General features: G+C 34.4%; 1 protein-coding gene across 1 annotated transcript in view; it reads left to right on the top strand.

Annotated features, from left to right (window-relative positions):
• The first annotated feature begins 5677 nt into the window (after positions 1–5677).
• Positions 5678–21293, top strand: part of LOC129233920 (acetyl-CoA acetyltransferase, mitochondrial-like) — a 43433-nt gene continuing 27817 nt past the window's right edge. The window contains exons 1-7 of the mRNA XM_054867844.1: positions 5678–5737; positions 5856–5918; positions 8185–8302; positions 11289–11384; positions 12318–12418; positions 12524–12616; positions 20552–20602. Coding sequence (XP_054723819.1) covers positions 5717–5737; positions 5856–5918; positions 8185–8302; positions 11289–11384; positions 12318–12418; positions 12524–12616; positions 20552–20602 — 543 coding nt within the window. The 5' untranslated portion in view covers positions 5678–5716. The remainder of the gene's footprint in view (positions 5738–5855; positions 5919–8184; positions 8303–11288; positions 11385–12317; positions 12419–12523; positions 12617–20551; positions 20603–21293) is intronic.

Below are 21293 nucleotides of genomic sequence, written 5' to 3'. Positions count from 1 at the left end.
TGATTGAGAGTTAACTGTACTATGTAGTATTTTGTCTACACATCTGAGGAGCAAAAGCTAACTGTGTTAGCTTTTGCTAACTGAGCTGTTAGCAAAAGATAACAGCTCAGGCTCATTGATCTCTTGAATTTACAGTGATTGGCATAGCTAACCTAAATTAATTTTTACTGTGTAGTTGTTAAGTAATTTTTATACCTTCTGACACCTCTTTACACACCCCTGATGAAAAACTGTTACGCAATTTTACTCCATATAGAGATGTTTGGAGCTTCTTTAGATCACCTGTTTCTTTCATGTCTTAATATCTCTTACCCCATCTTTGTTAATAGCAAACATAATTTTTGTAAAATAGTTTAAATGAAAATTCAGAACGTAAATTTTTAAGCTCAATGGAAGACTAAGTTGGAGCATATTTTTGAAGATTTAAATCTTGGATCCTCCTTTTTCTAGATATTTGCCTAGAAGCTTGTTAAGACATCCTACGTAGAACATTGAAGGAACAGTGTGAAGCAGGATAATGGTAGAACTAACGTAACATTGGGGCAAAATATTGAAATTATTCTGTGTAATTTGTCTGCTTGTCATCAAAAAAAGGGTGGAAGTATCTGAAGACATAACATGCCTCATAATTCATTTAAGAGGAATTGGTTAATTTTTAAAAGGTTTTTACCATATTGTTTGGAGGCTTGCTCCATTTCCCTTGATCAAATCCAATTTGTTAAACAGATATATTTCTGTTTCATTCATGAAGAAATAAAGATTTGATCATTTGAATTGGTACCTACTATGTGTATATTTTTGGAAGCTATAAATAAAGTTCTTGTATCAAATCTCTGTGTCTGTATATTTAATGTTTTCTACCAGATTGTTATAAATTTTCTGCAACCTCTCAAATTAGCTACGATATTTTTTAACAGCTACATCTAGCCATTTCATTTAAATCTTAGAAGTGTGGTGGAAAAAAAAAAAACATTTTAATCGTTTGAAGTTTGGTTGCTAATATTGCAAATAAGTGTTGGTTCAGTTATGTTAGGACAAATGATGAGTAAAAGAAATTGTCTCGGACGTGCACTGCTCACGGATCCTTCAAGTGTGCATATTGGAGAGGATATGCCTTTCTTTTTCAAATTAATACATGATTTATAATTATTTATCTGTTTTTAGCTGATAGCCCTCACACATTTTCACTTGTTTTAGTTTTAGCCATGATTTCTTAGATTTCAAAATTTTGTTTCTTTCCTCTCCTTTTCAAGATTGTCATTTTTTTTTTTTTTTTTTTTTCCAAGCATTTGCAGCGTAGCACATTCTAGTCAAGAGACCCCACACAAACTTTGATTTCACAATTTTACTTCAAAACGTATAAATTGTTGTAACTTGAAAAAAAAAAGGCCCTAGCATTCATTTGAATTTTGACGTCTTGATTTCAAATTATGTTTTTCGAAATCATAAATTGCGATAGGACCCTACTCGTTGAGTTTCTTGTTTCTATGTATAGAATGGAAGTAGAGGACAAATTCACACTCATATCATGACCAGTGATTTTCTAGGTTAGGTAAAAGGAGGCATATTCTTAAAAAAAACTAGTAATTAGGATGAGGTAATAAAGATATGACCAAATTGCACTCGTGCACTTTTCATAAAGATTAAACTTACAACGTATAATGTTATACTTTTATAATTACCAGAATTAAGTATTTTTAGATGTTTTTCCTGAAAATATTTGATTTTACACAAAAAAAAACCCTTTATGCAAAAACTATTTGAGATAAGCCTTGAATGCAGACGATTTGTAACCATGACGACGAAAATAAGTCTCGCCAAATAAATATTTAAAACATAAAATTTTTATTCGTTTATAAATATTTTGTTAATTCCCTCATTATTTGGGGTTTGAGTATACATATTTAATGTTTGTTTCCTCCTATTATGGGAAGAAAAAAGGAAAATAATTTTTTTGATTAATTTTGTATTTAATGACTCAAGAATCTCAACGGAATATCAATTTTCCTTGATGTGGAGTTGAGATACGTCCATTAATTAGCATATCGATCACTTAAATTTATTTTACCGATTAATCTTTAAAGAGATTATTCTTGGCGCTTCCCCTCCCCCCCCCCCTACCCAACCTAAACTCCAAATTCGACCTACAGAATCTGCTTTTCCCACTTCTGTAATGCGCTAAGGCAGTTGTTCCTAACTATGACATGAACGGAAAAATCGCACTTTTTTTTCTTTCTAGGAATAAATGGTTTTGAGTTATTTATTTATTTTTTTTTTGGACCAACGTTTCAGGAGAGGTTTTGTCACCAACCCTAATCTATGCTAGACTGGCTGGGAGTTGCGCCCCCCCCCCCCCAAAGGATGAATTAATTTCACTATTTTAGTTATTACTTTTTAATTGACTTTTCTTTTGCATTTTTTACGTAGTTAATTAAAAAGAACACAAAACACACACAGCATATTTGCTTGCTAAGGAAGTATTACTGGAGTCAGAGGCTCAGAGTTGCAGAATACATTTAACTCACTAGTTTCGAATTCAAGGGAGCGTATTATCGCGATTCGTCCACTAATTCTTCTTTGGTGGAATCAATAATTATTTTGATTTTTTTTTAATTTTATTTATTTATTTTTTTAATTTGTAGGCGCACCTAAAAGAGTCATTTTGATCCAGGAACCTATTTGCGATTCTTTTTCAGCTTATAAAAAATGCAAAATGAAAGAAATCATATGGTAGTTTCTTGGAAAAACCATGATTTTTAATGGAAACGGCATGTAGTATCAATATGTTATCTCAACTGTATCATGGTTTCAAGAACAAATCAGCAATTGTTTTGAAATTCACACAAAAATAGTTTCTGAATTCTTCAGTAAAACTTATATGTTATGATTTTCTTTATAAATTAATTTAAAAAACTTCAAGTGAGGTATGGGTTTATTTACTAACTTTGCCCTTTTGTTATAACCTTAACGGCAATGTTCCTGAGTAAAACTGCTCATTGTCTAGCATCTCGGTGAAATTATATTGGGTTTAGTATTTAAATGGCTTGAAACATAAAAGATGTTTTCGGTTCATGTATTTCACATGTTTTCGGTCTACATTAAAAGTATATTAGTGCATAATATTCATGTACTTCGAAGTAGATTCCTCGATCTAAAGGAGAAATAAAAAACATTCACTTTTAAAAATAAAGTCATTAAAGCTTTGTTATGAAACATCAAAGGTGACGCGGGGGGGGAGGGCTATTCAATTTTCCGTGCCCCCTCCAAATGATTTTTTTGTATCCGCCCCTGCTGGCTGGTCGTCGTATTCGTATTAGTTAATCAGCACAAAGTACTTTTTTTTTTATCAGGGACAATTGCCACAATAGGCCATATGGTCGTGGGGAGGGAGGTTCAGGCTCGTTATTTGGACAGTTTGGTCTTAAAAAAAGGTAGTCTCCGATTGAAAAAACTATAGAATCTTGAAGGAAAACTTAAGCTCTGGCGGCCCTGTATTGGTAGCCCAATTTTTTTCTTGAAGGGGCTCTGTTTTTTATTTTACTTTAAACTGAGCAGGACCGGATCTATAAATTTTGTGCCCCAAAATCTGTAGGGCCATTCCCCTAGTAGTATGTTTGTGACGTAATTAAGTCTTTGTGTAGTTTTTTATTTATTTATTTTTTTAAATTTTTTCCCCAATTTCTTGGGACATTGGGCCCCCCCGCAACGCGGGGTCTGCAGGTACGCAGATCATCCAGCCCTGGAACCGAGGACACTCATGCTCCCCTCTCCCATTGTACATATATACAGTAGGGGATTCATAACTATATCGTCCAAAAATAAGCTGTGCTGACTGTGCGTAGATCAGAAACACGGTTACAAAGCAAGATTCATGCTTAGGAACATATGACGTTAACGTAATGCTGACGCGCGATATGCATACAAAGTCAGAAACCGAAACAGAGGCAGTGTCGGATTTCTCTCCTGAAGAAATACTAAAAATGATGCTGAACCAAAAAAGTCAACAGTTTCGGAATAGCATCGACCTTGCCAAAATGTTCATTAAGATAAAGTATAGTTGACATTAGTCCAAAAATTTTTTTAGAACGGGGGGGGGGGGGGGCATCGACCCCTCCCGATCTCCAAAAGTGACTATCTTGGAATAAAGAAACAATTTAATAGTATCAAAAGAGTGCCTAAATCTTTCTCATGAGCGATGTCCTAACTCCATTTAACCCCTTGATATATCATATTGATCCCGGAAAATGGGAGCCCATATGCAACATTTTGAGAAGAGGGGGACCAGATATTTTCCTCATGGTGTAGCAGGATATATTTTCCCCGTGGAAACCGATTTCTGTACAGATTAGAGTTATTAAAATTTGACATTTTTAATAACTTATTCATTAGTAGCTAGAGAAATGTTAATACATTTTTGCAAAGAAAAAATACTAAAATCAAAGAAGTTCTGATTTCCGAGGGTGCCCACCTGGGATAGGGGGGGGGGGGGGTCATGGCGCATACTGCGCCATTAAAATATTTATAGGGAGGGGTATTTTTCTCATTTGGGGGAAGGAGCTCAATATTGAGACGAGTGCGCCCTTGCCCTTAGGGTGACGCCTCTGTGATTTCTAAGGGGGAGGAGGGGAGGGCTTGAGCCCTCACTTGCCACCCATATGAGCGTCTGTGACCGGAGTACCCCCCCCCCCCCCATAAAGAGAGTCCCTCTAAAATGAGGATAAACACATCACTTAAAACTACCCCCTTAAAAAACTAGTTAAAGCAGCCTGTGCACCATGAACTCTCTCTCTCTCCGCGTATATTTCTTCCTAATAAATAACGTCAACAGTCCTGTTCAAGCGACGCATCAAATTAAGGACAGTAGTCCCTGAAAAGCTTCATTTGAATGACAGGGGTGCTCATCCCCGATGGGCAAGGGCGCATCTCCTCTCAATATCGCAAAAAACACCCGAGCAAGAGTCCCCCCGAATGAAAAAAATACCCCTAAAAGAATCCCCCTAAAAACGCCATGATCCTTGACCTAGGTCGGTACCCCTGTGAAGGAGGACATTTAATACTCAAGAAATCGAGCTATATTATGAAAAGAAAAACATTCCCCAAAAGTCTCCATTAGAGTATTAAGAGATCTCCTTTCCAATACATTCCTCTTAACCATTTCCGCCCTCTAAAAATCTCCGTAGGGACTCTATAATACTAGTTCGAAAACCCATGAGAACTCTAGTACTAGTGCATTCTCCCCTCCCCCCCCACAACAAAAAAAAGGAAAAAAGCAAATTCAAGAAATTCAAGGGAAGTCCTCATCGCAATAAGGATCCCACAAAATTCTCATACACATCAGCATTTCTTAATAAGGAATAATCAAAAAGGAAACATTTAAATTGCTTTCGCTTACGACAAAGCCTCAAAGCTTTTGTAACATTGATTCCGAGCGTATTTCTCTGCACGCAAGAAAAAAATGGCAACCGACAATATTACTCAACTGTATTATTCGTCATGTAATTTATTTCCTGTAGAATTAGAAGTTTTTCGCCAAAATGAGCGATTATTTTGCCAATAAGTAAGCCCTACTGGAGTAGACTATGTTAGCCAATCATAGCTGCTTATTTTCGAGGAGTAGTAGCAACGTCCATTTTGAGGTTGAAATCTTTCATGAGTGAGTAATACAGTTTAATAATTTGGCAACGATATCATTTGACAATTTTTGTCGTCTGTCATCATGGGATTACTAAATTTAAAAGTATTAATTATTTAATGTATTTTTCAGCTTACTGTTTCTTGAAATATCATTTCATAATTGCATACTTTTTCTTAAAATGTAGTAAACACTATTCATGTGTAATGCATTTTCTTTTCAGACATCTCTTTTACCACTGCATAAGATATGTAAACAACTTTCAGGTCTTCGCTGGACGCATAACGTACGTTCCCTTTATATATATATATTTTCATATTATTTTTGCTTTAAAATGAAGAAACTCAAATGTAATTTAACTGTAGCAACAATTATTTAGTTGCCAATTTTAAGGTTTTGACGTGCCTTTATGTTATTTCTAATGTCGACGGGAAGACCTTTGAACTATACTAAAACAGGAATGTGTGCTACGGGCGAAAAGTGTACTGATTTCTCCCCTACACTTGACAGGAGCGAAGACCGAAAAGTAGCCTACGCAAATTTAGCGTTATCCTCGTAGGCCACGGAATCTATCAAACGCTTTGGTTCGGGAATTCTGCTTTGCTCACTCAGAATACAAGAGTAAATCACATTATTTGAAACAAGATCGTTCTTAAATTCACACAAAAATGCATCATGACTCAATAACAACCTATTTTTATAATAAACGGATGAACTCCGCTCTTTACTTTTTATCATTATTTAAACGTATTAAATAAACAATCAAAGTGAAGGAATATTAAGAGTTTCTTTTTTAAGTTTTAAGAATATTTTACTTTTGAATCTTCACAGTATGCGTCTATCAAGAAACGGACTTGGAAAATCTTAATCCTTGATATCCACAGAAAATATTGCCAAAAGAGTTATGTAAAACTGATTATATTATTACAATAAAAATTATTTATAATGGCAATGACAAAATGAAATATATGCACACAACAAAGCACATAACACATAGAAAAATGAATTATTTTTTATTTTATCACATGAAACATTATACAATCGTTATTATGTGATCACTGCTAACAATTTTTTAACAAAATCAATTTATTTAGTTTTTGCCGCACTGTTGTGGTGTTTCTATGGCAACTATGAAGTGTTAAATTTTTTGCATGAGAATACAGTCTTAAATTAATGTAGTATGTTTCAATTATTTTTGTAACCATTTGAGATTCATGAAGATGCTCACATCAGATTTCTTCTGTTATGGGGTGAGCAAATTTTAAACCTTTGTTTAGAATATATTCATTTGCTATTATTCTAACTGCTATGTTTGTATTATTTTTAAAGAAATTCTGTTTTGATTTTAATATTTGAAAAGCTTTTTCGGAAGCACAAATAATTTTAAATACTATATCTGAGCACATAAACAAATTACCCTTCGAGACATGAGACGTGAATGCTTTGGGATTTTTGGAACTTAAATTGTTATTGTACAGCTCTTTGTTGAGTAACATGTCAATACACATAATACAAGTACAATTTTGTATAATTTTAGAGATCACAAAGCCCCCTATGTAATATAATATATTATTTTGATAATTAGTAAGGGCAGTACTCTCTAAACATTTCGAATACATAGACAAAAGCATGTTGTCATCATCAGAAAAGTTAGCCTTATCAATGACAGCACGCTTTTTACTACGATATTCGAAAATTGTGCATAAGTTTGTGTCCTGCAGATTTGCACAATTTCCATTATTGGAATGGATGCATCTAGAAAGTAGTAATTTTCTCAGAGACCACTTAAATTGGAGGGTACTGGGATTGTTGTTAAAACCCCCACATGCTCGAATATTGCTAAAAAATAATTCCAAATGATATTGGGAACAATTGTAGGTGAGCAAATAATTCAACGGATTTTCAGGCTTTTCAAATAATTCAATACTCATCTTCCGTACAGTTTTAATACAAATCAAAAAGCCTAAAGCAAACATTTTGCGGGGGGTTTGCAAATTAGTATGCCATTAATTTTCAAACTAAGAATATACTTTACAGCATCATCAAATTTTCTCTCCCACCAAGCCCTATTTCTTAAAGACAAAGGACTTTTAAATCCTGTCCCAAACGGATTTCTGCTATTGAGTATAAATCAAATAACATATCAATTATCCGAAAAAACTCTATTGTACTGCTAGATCATCGAAGATGTGTCATACAACGACTTGTTATAACTAAAAGTAATTTTGACGAAATTCGTCTTCCTGTGTCTCCAATGCTAAGAACGCTGTCTTTTGCCGTATTCTCTCCTGTCAGCTACTTAGAACTGGTTTGAAAATGGGCACAATTCTTTAACACAGGGGGAATTGGGAGCAGTATTTCCAGGTTACTTATAGTTCAATGGGGAAGACTTCTTAATTTAATTACTTTAAGGCATCAAATTTCTTTTTCTGGCTGATACTACCTGTTGGTTTTCCCTTAAATCCTAAGTTTCTTTATTCTAGGTCTTTTGAAATATATATTTTTAAATGAATAGACTTTCAAGTATAGTAATTGCTTTTTGTTTGTGCTAGGATGTTGTCATTGTGTCAGCTGTGCGGACCCCTATTGGTTCCTTTCGCAGTTCATTGGCTTCACTGACAGCTTCAAGGCTTGGAGCAATTGCTGTAGAAGGTGCTGTAGAAAAAGCAGGTATTAGTTAAAACTTTATTTCCCTTCTATTAGATTAAATTTGGTTCTATTCGAGGCCCAAATCTCCTACCTGCAGTATAGCGGTCTACGTCCTTAAGAGGCCCAGCAGCCAGAAATTGAATTTTTTTTTTTAACCAGCACTAAGACTTATTAACATTGCAAATATACAACTACTGGCCTCTGGGGATTTCGTTGCAGGATGGCCCAAAATTTATAGATCCAGGGCTGTTCTATTCTCGATTTTGATAGTGCATTGAAAGGTTTTCAACCTGCCAAAATGATATTTACAAACTGTTCATTAAATAATGTAACACTTTCAAAGGCGAGGCTTTATGATTGAAGTTACTATTGGGGCAAAAAGACAATATTTGTGGATAAGTAATGCATTTGGTTTAAAAAATTAGCTGGTTGTATCACCATGTCACCTCTGCAATTGAAACTGTAAAGTCCGACTTTGTTGTATTCACAAGATTGATCTTATTGAGAACTTATTAAATTTATTCTTATTATTATTTTCTTATTAACGAAGGGGGAGGAATAGTAATCATCTTTTTCTGTAAAAAGTTATTCAAAGTACCTTAGATGCGGGTCTTCTGTGCATCTCAGGGACAACAATTTGCTCCCTTCAAACAGGTCCGGGGGACAGGGGGACGTGTCCCTCCCTGCCTGAGATGCCCTAAGTCAACAACAACAACAAAAAAGAGTATTTCATGTGTGTGAACAAAACAAAGCTTGACTATTTATATATTTTAATTAAATTTTTCTTCTTTTATTTTCTAGTGCTGTGTACAGCAAATGTTCAAAGGACCAATTCATTAAATTTATTATTTTAATAATTGTTAACTTTAAGGCACGTTTAACAGTAGGGTGATCCGAAATTTCAAGGGTGAAAAATTTTTAAATCTTATCCTCCCATTTGGTTCCAATGCATTAAAAAAAATAGCAGACAAAATTTGGAAACATTTCAATAATATTAAGAGGTAGCTCAACGCAGATAAAGTTTTCATCATTGCTGAATACAGCGTGTACAACATGCGACCGAACTAAGCCATAATACAATGGCTATTTTTATTGAAAAGGAAACAATTGCATTATAAAATTGCTAATTTATGAAGAGACTTAACAGTAGCTATATAATATAAGGTATAAAAATACTTTAGTATGTATAAATACAGGATATTCTTGAGAAAACTAAAAAAAAGGTTGATCTTTGGAAAAAGGCAGGGGTCCAAAAATCGTAACAAATAAAACAAAATTGTGAAGAAATGGAAGTCACTATGAAACTGATTTCTTTTGATGAATCAGTTTTAAGAGCAAGTGTACCATTTATAGCAAAAGAACGTGATGTTCAAAATGGAAGCAAAAAGCGAAAGAAAGTTATGACAGCATTTGGCAGCAGCTTTTACAGAACAAAAGTTTCTGGCGGCAATGCTCTATTTGTTGTTGCTGAATTAGCTAAGAGATGTGATAAAAAATGATGTTACTTTAAGTAGAAGTTCTATTCGCCGAGAGAGGATGAAACACTGCTCTAATATTGGTAACAGAGCTGTAATAGCATTTTTAAGACTAAACAGTTTTAAAAACATAATGCGAAATTAACAGTTAACTGAGATGGCAAACTGTCGGAAAACTTAATGGGCAATAAAAGAGTCGATAGACTTCTTGTCCATATTATCTGGAGAAAATGGTCCAACAGTCTAAGCTGTTGCAGTTTATGAAGATTTGCAGGAGTGTGGCACAGCTGATTTCTGCTATGTGCTTTGACACAAATGGTGTCAATACGTGAAAAGCAATGGTACCTGTGTTTTACAAGAGCAAAAAAGTTGCTATATTTTCCATGTTGATGTCACTTTATAGAATTATTGTTGTGATGTATAGTAAAAAGTAGGTTTTTCTTCTGCATCAGACATACCTCTTTTTAAAAGATCCCAAGCCTACTGCAAATTTATAGGCCATACATTATAGGAATCAACAATAAGGATAATTTATCAAAAGTCACTGACTTAAAGGATGTTACAATAGTATTTTCTGAACATGATATACAAGCAAGAGATAATCATCGAGCATGTTGTGAACTAAGCTTAATATTTCTCAATAGCACTATATAACCATTTTAATTAAAAGAAATCTTTTTGACCTATTAAAGGATTGATGAAGACAAAAACAAAACGGTAACTCAGAAATTTGCCAATTGAGCAACTAAGCTGTTACTAGAAATGTTGACTTCCCTTAATGTTACTCATATTTGACATATACTCCAAACATAACATTTGTAGAAACACCATTATATTCTAACAATTTTCAATAGCTTTTAGTGCTTGTCGGTTGTTTATAATACCTGATTGTAATAAAAATTTGAAATTTGATCTTTTTTGCTTATTGAAGAATCACTACTCTGATTGTCATTCAGATTTTATGTACTTACTAGCTGCATCGCCTGGCTTTGCACGGTCCACCTCAAAAATAAAACTTATGTCAAGTGACGCGTGTTTAATAATCAGGCTTGAACAAAAAAAAAACAGTAAAATTTTGCGGCAGATTGTAGAAAAATAATCCAAAAGGAAACATTTTAAATACCCCGATAACAAGAAAAACCTTTAAAACAAAAGCTACAATTTCATTTGTTCATATTCGAGAAAAAAAAAGGCAACAGATTTTTTTTCTCAATGATTTTTTTTGATGAAATGAAGCACCGAATAATAATTTGAATGGAAGAAAACCTTTGAAAAATAGGGATTTTGTGTTGAAATCTAAGTGTCACAATTAATACTTTTTAGTTGATACCTGCACTAATTATTATCGGAGCATTATGTTAAATAGCCAAACATAAAGACGGAGAGATTAGGAATCCATCGATATCTGGTTCAATGGACAGTTCACTGTTGTTCGGAAGAAGTAACTTGGACATACATACATAGGTACATATGCTCAGTTTTTAATTACATAAGATTAAAATTAAAAACGATAAGTATTTTCTTTTTCAAAGGTATATCGAAAGAAGATGTTCAGGAAGTGTATATGGGGCAAGTACTTCAGGCTGGTGCAGGTCAGGCACCTGCACGTCAAGCTGCTCTGGGTGCTGGTAAGACATTTTGTAGATTTTCTGTCTTTTATGAGAAAAATTATTATTTTGCTTGATGTTTTTTAATTTTTACTGAACTAACATACAAACTTAAAGTTGCAAGTACATTTTTCAACATATAACAAGTCAGTTGAACTTTGCTTCTGTGGAAAAAACTTCAACATATTGACCATTTCAAAAACATTTTGAGATAACAATAGAAAATACTTAAGAATTTTCATGGAAAATGCCGGATTTATTTATTTTTTTGAAATATCAAAGATTTAAAAAAAAAAGTTCAACATATCAAGTTTATACTGTACTAATTATAATTTTATTGTAAATGAGTACTTATACCATCTTTTGGTTAACAATTTATCAAAGAGTAATCAAGAAGCAATAAATCATGCAGACCAAACCTCATGATGATCGTTTGATTAAAGAAAAACTAACATGGCTGCCATTATTACTAAGTGTAGTAGGCAAGTCTAGTTCTACCTACTTTTATTCTTATCCATTTCTCACTATAAAGAGTACAACTTAATTCAGTCCGTACCCCAAGTTCACACGTGACTTCATTATATCTGACAAATTTCCAAAACTTTATTTAAATTTCAATGTTTTGATAAAATATGTTAATCAAAAAATAGGAGAGCTTGATTTTTGAAAAAAAAAATATATATACTTAAAAACTTTATTTTAAGTTCTGCTGTAACATTGATTTGAAGAAAAAAAAATCAATCGAGAAAAATGTTTTCAAATAAAATTCCTTAATCATTCAATCGAATTATTTAAAATTTAAAATATTGTTGCTTTATTGATTTGTAGTTCATCAGTTAATCATTGTACAGTCAGCTTTGATTTTTATTCTTTTTCCATTTTTATTATTTTTAAAAATGAAATAGAGTTCCAAATAATGCAATAACATTACTGAATAAAATAAATTTATTGTAGGTCTTCAAATTTCAACTCCTTGTACAACTGTAAATAAAGTTTGTGCATCTGGCATGAAAGCTATTATGCTTGCTGCTCAAAATCTTATGCTGGGACATCAGGTTTGCAATTGCTATTATTTCAAAAGTGATTTTTAGATTTAAATCTTAACTTTTCATTAAACATTGAATTAATTTCTTTCGACTAATGATTTATTTATTTTTCAGGAAATAATGGTAGCTGGAGGGATGGAGAGTATGTCTAATTCACCATATTATTTAGCACGTGGGGAGACACCCTATGGTGGTGTGCATCTTCTGGTTTGTTGCATTCTTTTTACCATTTTTATTCTTTTTATAAAGTTTTTTTTAACTATAATAGACTACTGATGTGAATTATATTTTTTATTTTGTTGTATTTTGTATAAAACGTTATTTTTCTACACTGAGGAAGAGTCCAAAGGCCATAAATCCCCAAGAGTGGCCCAGTAAAGTTCAGCAATGTTAAAAAAGTTAATTGCTAAAAACTGTTTCTCTTGAAGATGAGGGCACACTGAAAGATTATTCAGCAAGTTACCGCCCATTAGCCAGGGCTAAGGCAGAAATACATAAAATACACCACCAGCTCAGTCAATTCCAGCCGAGGACTGCATTTTCGTGCTTATTAGCACTCATCAGCCCGACATAGGAGTGACTGGGCTGGAGGCGGAAAGCCTCTTAAGTTAGCCAAGAGTGTCAAACAAACTGGTAGCTAATACAGAATTAGCACTGACCAGACGAGTGACCCAAGCAATGGTTCGGTTCAACTCAAATATTGAAGGCAAGGCAGGTATATTCAGCAAGTTACCGCCCATTATACAGGGCTTTGGCAGAAATACATGAAATACAGTGGCAGCTTGTCTTAGCGCTGGCTAATGGGCGGTAACTTGCTGAATATGCTCGCCTTGCCTTCAAACCGAACCATTGCTTCGGTCACTCGTCTGGTCAGTCAGGGGTGCCCACAAGGGGGGATTATGGCGCAAGTTGCGGCATCAAAATTTGGGGGGGGGGGGGGTAATTTTTTTTTTTTTTTTTTGTAAACGAAATTTTTGGAGGAAACAAAAATATTTAAATTCATTCAATAAGAAATAGTAAGATGCAAGAATAATACTTTTTGACCCCCACTCCTTCCAAAATTTAGTAGCATTGAAAAGGAGATTTTTCAATAAAGACAGGATGGCGTCAAATAATCTGTTTCAAAAAATGGTCAGAAGGTTTAATTTCATTTTAATTTATCATGAATTTTTCTGAAACTAGTACAGATCTGTACGATGAACACGTGTGACGGTGATGAAAAAGAGGGGGTCAAAAATGGATAAAGTAAACTCTTTTTTAAAAAAGAATCTTGACCATTATGTTCCAGCCTTTAACTTCTTCGTTAACCTGAAAAAATCAATAAAAACTCATCTTAAAGTTTTAAAATAATATATTTTTTAACCACTGCCTGGCCAATCTTAATGTATCTTCTTTACAAACAAGTTTCAGCTTGTGTAGAATTTTTCATATCAATTTACTTCCATGCTTTGTATCATTTTAAAAAAGTGACAGTTTTTTTCCCTTCAATTACTATTAGATGATTTTTACCAAACTTTCAATAATGTTTGACTCCACTGATGGAAGTAAAGCAGTTTGATCTTATAATATCTCAACTATTTTCCACAAAGCATTTTTACTTTCTTCTTTATCTAACACGTAGAAGTGTAGTATTCACGACAATTCTCAAATTTGTGAGCTTAATAGATGAATCATTTTGACCATTTCCAGAAATATCAAGCGATTTCGAAAAGCTTTCAGAAGAACACTCCTTTGTCATCATTAAAGATCGTCATAAATTTTGTTTTTAAGGCTCGATTTCAAAGCAACTTCTGCTGCAGCTGCAGGGCTGTGAATTTTTTTGTTCAATCCCATTTCGAAAATCATCTACAATAGAGTTTCTGGAAGTGCAATTTCAAAAAACTGCCTTTGGATGGCCCCTGAACCTCTCATTTCATTAATATTCCCAAAGATCGCCTAAAACTGCCTTTTTAAAGATACAAGTTCAGAAACTTTCTGATGAAGGTCCCCAACTTCCCCTCCTGCTCTCCGCAGTTCTCGCAAACATCTTAAAAAATAGTCTTAAAATTCGTTTCTAAGGCTTAAATTCTAAAAAGCTTCCGAGAACCCCCCCCCCCCCCTCCCCACCTTTCACAACATCATCGAAGGTCAGCTAAAATTGCATTTTTATATCATCAATTTCGATAAACTGCCAAAAGATGGCATTCAATTGTGTTTTTTCCACATAAAAGCTCACCCCTCCATAACATGAGTGAACATTGAAGACAATCTACAATAAGGAAGTTGCAACCTATTAAATGTTCATATTTTGGCTATTGAATAGTGTTAATTGACCCTCAAAACTAAAAAATTCACCATCGCCGAATTTTAAAACACCGTGATTGATTTTTAATGAATTTTTAAAAATCCACCCGCAAAAGTCTTCTGAAACGTCACGAGCTTACGTCACAGGGCACTAATGGGCAGCCTTCCGCCGAAGATCCCTTGTTTTCGCTAGGGACATTTTGAGTGCGCTGATATTTTTATTTTTTAGAAGTTCAATAATCCTTTTGAACACACTATGGAGGCCGGATTCGTTAAAGCACAATCAAAATAATCTTCGTCAAGTAACAGCAATGATGATATTCGAATATTTCCGAGAGGATGAGAGGTTTAATGTTCCAGAAACACGAGGAGTTAAATGCGAGGAGATAAGCCTTTTACGTTTTGTCTTCGAAGTCGAATGCACGTCCTTCGGTTTCTCCCCTATCGGAAGAGCGCATGACGTCACTTCCTATGCCATTTGACGTCAGGAGCGTTGATCTTTAAAAATTAATTTTAAAAAAACTACTTATCGTATCGCAAAAATTTTTTCACCTATGATGTTCATACATGTTACTCTATCATATAACAATAAAATTTAAAAATCGAAAACTTCCCTGCCGCGGAAGAGCCATGAAACTTCAACTCTGCTTAACATTACCAGAAATCGTCTAAAACTGCGTTTATAGAACTACAATTTCAAAGTAGTTCCAAGGAAGGACCCATGAACTCCCTTCTCCCTATTCTTACTTAAGATTGTTAAAAACAGTGCTGTTGGAGTTTTGATTTCGAAAAATTGCAGCAAAGGGCCATCGAGACCGAACATTACTGATAACCGTCAAAAACTACGTGTTAGAACCAAGTTCCCGTGGGAGAGCTTCCGAAAACCCTCCCTCCAAACATCATCAAAGGTCGCTGAAACTTGCGTTTTAGGAGCTTCAGTTTTAAAACATTGCCTGCCATCTAACGTTGCCAAAGATTGCCTACAATTATGTTTTTAATTCTTTAATTAAAAAAAAATTTCAAACATAACCGAAGACAATCCTTAGTTGCGTTATTTAGAGCCCTCAATTTCGCAAAATTGCCGTAGGAGGGTCCACACGCTCCTCTGTCCAAGTCCCCTAACATTACCAAATATCGTATAAAACAGCGTATTTAGAACTATACTTTCAAAAAAGTTTCGCCCCCCCCCCCCCCTCGCTAACATTTCTAAACATTGTCTATAACTGCGTTTTTGGTGTTTCAATTTCAAAAGTTGCCGCAAGAAGGATACGAAAACTTTCCTCTCTCTAAGATTACTAAAGATGGCCTAAAACTGCATTTTTAGAACTACAATTTTGAAAAAATTCAAGGCCACAGCCACTGAACTCTCTTTTCCTGACATAATCGAAGCAATCTGCAACTGCATTTCTAGAGCTTCAATTTTGAAAAATGTCCGCGGGAGAGCCGCCAAGTCTCTCCTCACACTAACATTATTGAAGATCGTTTGAAAATACAATTTCGAAAATTTTCTGGGGGCGAAAACCCCAAGATACTTTTGTTTCTGAGTTTATATAAAACTTATCAACAGGGTTCTTATCGCTTAGATCTAGTAAAGACTCACTCTCAACGCAAAAGCTTTGAATCCACTGTCTCTCTATTTCAAAATATATTAGGGGAAAAAGGTGGGATGAGCACTTGCTAAAACACATGCCTTCCCTCTTAGTTTTTTGCTCTCACGATGGCTCTGAGAAATTCAATATTATCATTATCTTAACTGAGATTTTTACGTAACTTAAAAATTTCGCTGAGACAGGCAGCAAATACAGAGTGCGGCAGGTATTTGATAACAAATTGATGTCCATAGAAAAAAGAGAACAAATTGAGGTAAAAAGCATTTATTACAAATAAGAGTTTTCGTTCATGTGGACAAATACATAAAGGACGACATCATTAAAAAAAAACCCCACCATCTGCGGAAATGACAGCTTCTATATGCTGTCCATACTGACTGCAGGCAATAATGAGATGAGTCTTCGGAATTTTTGTTATTGTTTCCAAAATATCAGCTCTGAGAGCTGCAACAGTGTTGTGGGAGCGACTATTAGAGTCCCTCTCAACTACACCCCACACATTGTAGTCGATTGGATTGAGATCTGGGGAGCTGGGGGTCAAATGATAAGCGTGACAAAATCGTGAACATTTTTGCATAACCGATCTTGAGTTATTCTGGCGGTATGGAATGGGCCGAGTCTTGTTGAAAAACATACGGTCTCCCACGTGCAACAGTAGTTATCCAGGGCATGACAAATTTGTCTAATACCTCAGTGGAAGCAACGGCATAAGCTCTGGAACCTTGACAAAAAAACAAAAAAATAAAAGAGAAGGCATCAAATATCTTTCACCACACCAAGAACCATCCCTGATGCTAGAAATTTGGTATGCATAACCGTTGGTACCTCATCAGGGCTTTTACGCAGTCAACGACCTTTTTTTGCAGTTCACCTTTGGTCCTGAATAAAGTTCTTTTCATCCGAGAAGAAACAGAGCAGTCTTGGCTCATCGGGATCTTTGAGATTGTTCAGAAGGCTCTTATCTCTAATCAAGTGGTTAACCTTGGTCCTGTATGACATGATTTGTCCTCTCGGCATCACTTATGATTTGCAACGGAGGTCCTCATGAACCACATGTCGGATATTAGGCTCATCAACCTGCTGCTCATTAGCGAGTGCACTCATCCATTTCCTAGAGCCCTCATCAATAGCAGCTTGGACCAGCTCACGAATACTGATGTCCTGACACTATCAGACGTCAGCAATATCATTTTCTTTGCGAAACTGCTATCACATCCCCCTTTGAAGCTCGAAATTCTCTACGAACTTCATAAACAAATGATGGGGCGACCGTCAAGAATTCACCAATTTCTGAGTTGGTCTGCCTTGAAGCCAAGGAGACAATAACGGCATGCCTCTTCATTTCCTGAGTAAGAATAGGGTCTGCCATTTCTCTCTCCAACAAAAAAATCTTGTTTTCTGTAAAACACATAAAAATGTGGCTCCTATAATGTGTGTCCTCAAATGGCTGACGCTCCCTGTAAAACGAATCTGGTAGCCGCAACACTCAAAAAAGTTCCAAGCAAATGGCAAAACTTCGCGAGATCCTAAATTTATTGATTGCTTGTACTTGTATTTGCTGTCGTAAAGTAAGCAGTTCGTTTACGCATTTGTTGTACAGTGAAACCTGTATAAGTTGACCACTTGCGGTGCACTACTTTAGTGGTCAACTTATAGAGGTTGAATTATATGATGTAGATCTAATTCTGTGCCTGAAAAGAGCGGTCTACTTAGATAAATGATCAACTTACAAGGGTGGTCAACTTTACATGTTTTACTGAACTTTATTTTCCTCAAGCAACTCTAATTCTTGAATTTCTTTCAGACATTATTTTGATTAATTCAGAAAATTATGTGAATTTAGCTGGAAATTTGCGACTCTAAAAAGTGTTATGTTTAACCTAATTTCAAAATAAGAGAGTTAGGAACATTTGGGGGGGGGGGGGGGGATTTTGCGCCATTGAGCTTGGGGGGGATGGGCATCCCTGTGGTCAGTGCTAATTCTGTATTAGCTACCAGATGGTTTGGCACTCTTGGTTTAAGAGGTTTTCCGCCTCCAGCTCAGTCACTCCTATGCCGGGCATAAGCATGAAACTGCAGTCCTCAGCTGGAATTGACTGAGCTGGCGGTGTATTTCATGTACACTGAAAGATTGTTAAAATTCATAAAGTCGCTTTTGAAGAGACTGAGGAAGCAGTTGCAAGAAGAAACAACATCTATGCGGTGTAAGTGTGGGTGTAAAAAATCATGAGAAGTGCAAATTGCAGTGAAGTCAGTCGCTGCAACCTGCCTCAGAAGTTCATCAATGGAATTGAAACATAATGTAGAATAGAAAGCTTTCTGCAACAGAATTTTTTTTTAATACTGTAATAAAAAAAGTTTTGATGAAGTGAATCTAAAATGAGCTCCTATTGGAAGTACTGTTACTAGTATGAATAACTAAGACAATCAAAAAAGAAGAAAAAAAGCCACAGTTTAACAGATCAAGGAAAAGCAAGTTCGCTAACTAAATACAATTTTAAAAGCAAGAAGTAAAACCTTTTTGAGCATACAATTTGAAACCAAATGGAATTAAAATTATAGTAAAAAATGAAATAATCAAAAGCTTGAAATGGTGAGGTACAAAAAAAATTTAAACAAAGTATACATAGATAAGAGTCGAAAACAATGTTTTAAAAGCACAAATAAAAGATTTAAAAGTTTAAAATGCAAACATATTTTAGAGGCAGTAGCCTCCTTCCTCAGTAGAAAGCAAGCAAATGGGATGGAACACAGTCATGGGAGAGTTTAAATACAAAACTTGCCCAATCAGATCTCAGCGAGTGCTGAGGCATGATTTCACGTATCAGGATATGTAAATTTGAACCCATTGATTAAGATTGCAGAGATATGCGGAACCACAAAATACTCATTGCAAAGATTATTTAAATTTTTGTGAACATAAAGGGCTTCCAGAAAATCTAATGGTTTTTGTATTTAAACTCTCTCATGGGCTGTGTTCTATCCCATTTGCTTGCTTTGCACAGACGAAGGAGGCTATTGTCTCTGAAACATGTTTGCATTTTAAACTCTTATATCTTTTATTTGTGCTTTTAAAACGTTGTTTCCGACTTTTATCTATTTCTTGCACAAAGCTCATGCTTTTTAAAGTATACATGTTATTTCATACATACGCTCAAGGCATCTGCATTGAAAAAGGTGTTACTTGTAACCCTAAAACACCTTTATACAATAATTTGCAATTTTTATGCTATATCAACATTACTTTTTATTAATGTAAGACTTTGTGACTTTAAGTATTGCAAGCACCCAAAAATTAAGTAATTTGCCAATGTATGAGCAAGTGCATTCTGTTATTAATATTATCCATTACTATTTATGTAAACGTTTGCAGGGAAATCTCAACAATGCATTGAGCCAATATTTGCTATACCTCATAGTATGCATGAGAGTTTTTCTTACAAACTGTGTTGTATATATGCATAGACCTTTTTACATTTCTATAATCAAAATCAACTAGATGGCGGAACAAAAAGTGAGAAGCATACTCCTGGCAGGAAAATGTGCCACACACATAAAGTTGCATTGACTGATCAATGTAATTTGTAACTTCATGACTACAAAAAGTAATATAGCTTCAAGCTTTAGTTACTCAAAATTCTAAAAATATAATCTTGTATTTTAACTAGCACATTACACTCACTCCAGGGTCCCTCCTCACATACCACTACATGTGATTTCAGAGGCCCTAAAGACATCTCTGTTTTAGATCCAGACTAGCAGCCAAGCTACTCCTGATCCAGCACCCCATACATTTATGGTTAACGATGAAGGCACTTTCAAATTAAATAAATGAAATGGGTGGGAAACATCAAATATTCCATCTTCAACATTTTGTATTAAGTTTTCTTTGTTTTATTGTTTAAGTGCAATAGTGAATTGAATATTTTCATTGAATTAGATCATGCTTTGCCTTTACTAACACTAATAACTTCTTTTAATATACATGGAGTTGCTGTATCGAAACACTATGTTTGCTGTGTGCTTAGTGTGTATAGATATTACAATCTACCTCAAATAACTCTGATACAAGCAGTTATTATTAGCTTAATGTTTATAAACATACAACACAAAACTATCGTATGTTTTACTGCTCGGCTAAGTGTAAGTAAGGATAAAAAAAAGTTATGAAATATTTCTAATGTATCATACATTCCAAGAATTTACCTTTTAGCTTTATTTACTTGTTTATTCTCTTATTGTTATCTAGGATGGTCTCGTACAAGATGGTTTGATTGATGCTTACAAAAAAATTCACATGGTAGGTAGAAAGTAATACATTTTTTGCTGTGTGTGTTTTAATTATTTTGAAATCTTTCAGCTAAGCCTTTTGAATAAGACGTTTTATCTGTTTTGTGTGCTATTTTTTGGTTCTTTAAATAGTAAGAGAATAATGACTCTATTACTATTTATGTTTTGTTCCTGAACTCCACTTTTTCCTTAAAGTTACTGCAAAAGATTGCCAAAAATTGTCTTCAAGAATTTAATTTCAAAATTTTTTCTAGGGAAATTAAATCAGGAGAGCACACCATTCTGCCTTTCCTATAATGTTACAAAAAATTTCCCAAATTAACTATTCAATGTAAATTCTGAAAAGTATTGATTATTACTAGCAATTTGAAATGGTTTAGTTGACAAATTTAAGTGTGTGACTATATTTTTTTGATTTACAATCTAGAAAGAAAATGACCCGAAGTTTATTCTAGGTGTATCGAAAGCCTTCAAGTTCAAATTTTTTCAGTGGTATCTGAAATGGCTCTGAACATTTGTTTGACAAACTAAACAATACTGAACATGACACCGGACATTTGTTTTATTATAATCTATATTTTATTATGTCAGTCTCCTGTAGCGTACCAGACCATAAATAATAAAAATAAACTTTTATTTGTCTGGAGTAATTGCATACAGCTATGTACAATTAATTTACAAAGATTGTAAATGCAGGAACA

This window comes from Uloborus diversus, unplaced genomic scaffold (assembly GCF_026930045.1).
Source record: "Uloborus diversus isolate 005 unplaced genomic scaffold, Udiv.v.3.1 scaffold_805, whole genome shotgun sequence".
NCBI classification, from domain to species: domain Eukaryota; kingdom Metazoa; phylum Arthropoda; class Arachnida; order Araneae; family Uloboridae; genus Uloborus; species Uloborus diversus.
The sequence above is the reverse complement of the archived record's forward strand: the minus strand, read 5'-3'. Positions and strand labels throughout refer to the sequence as shown.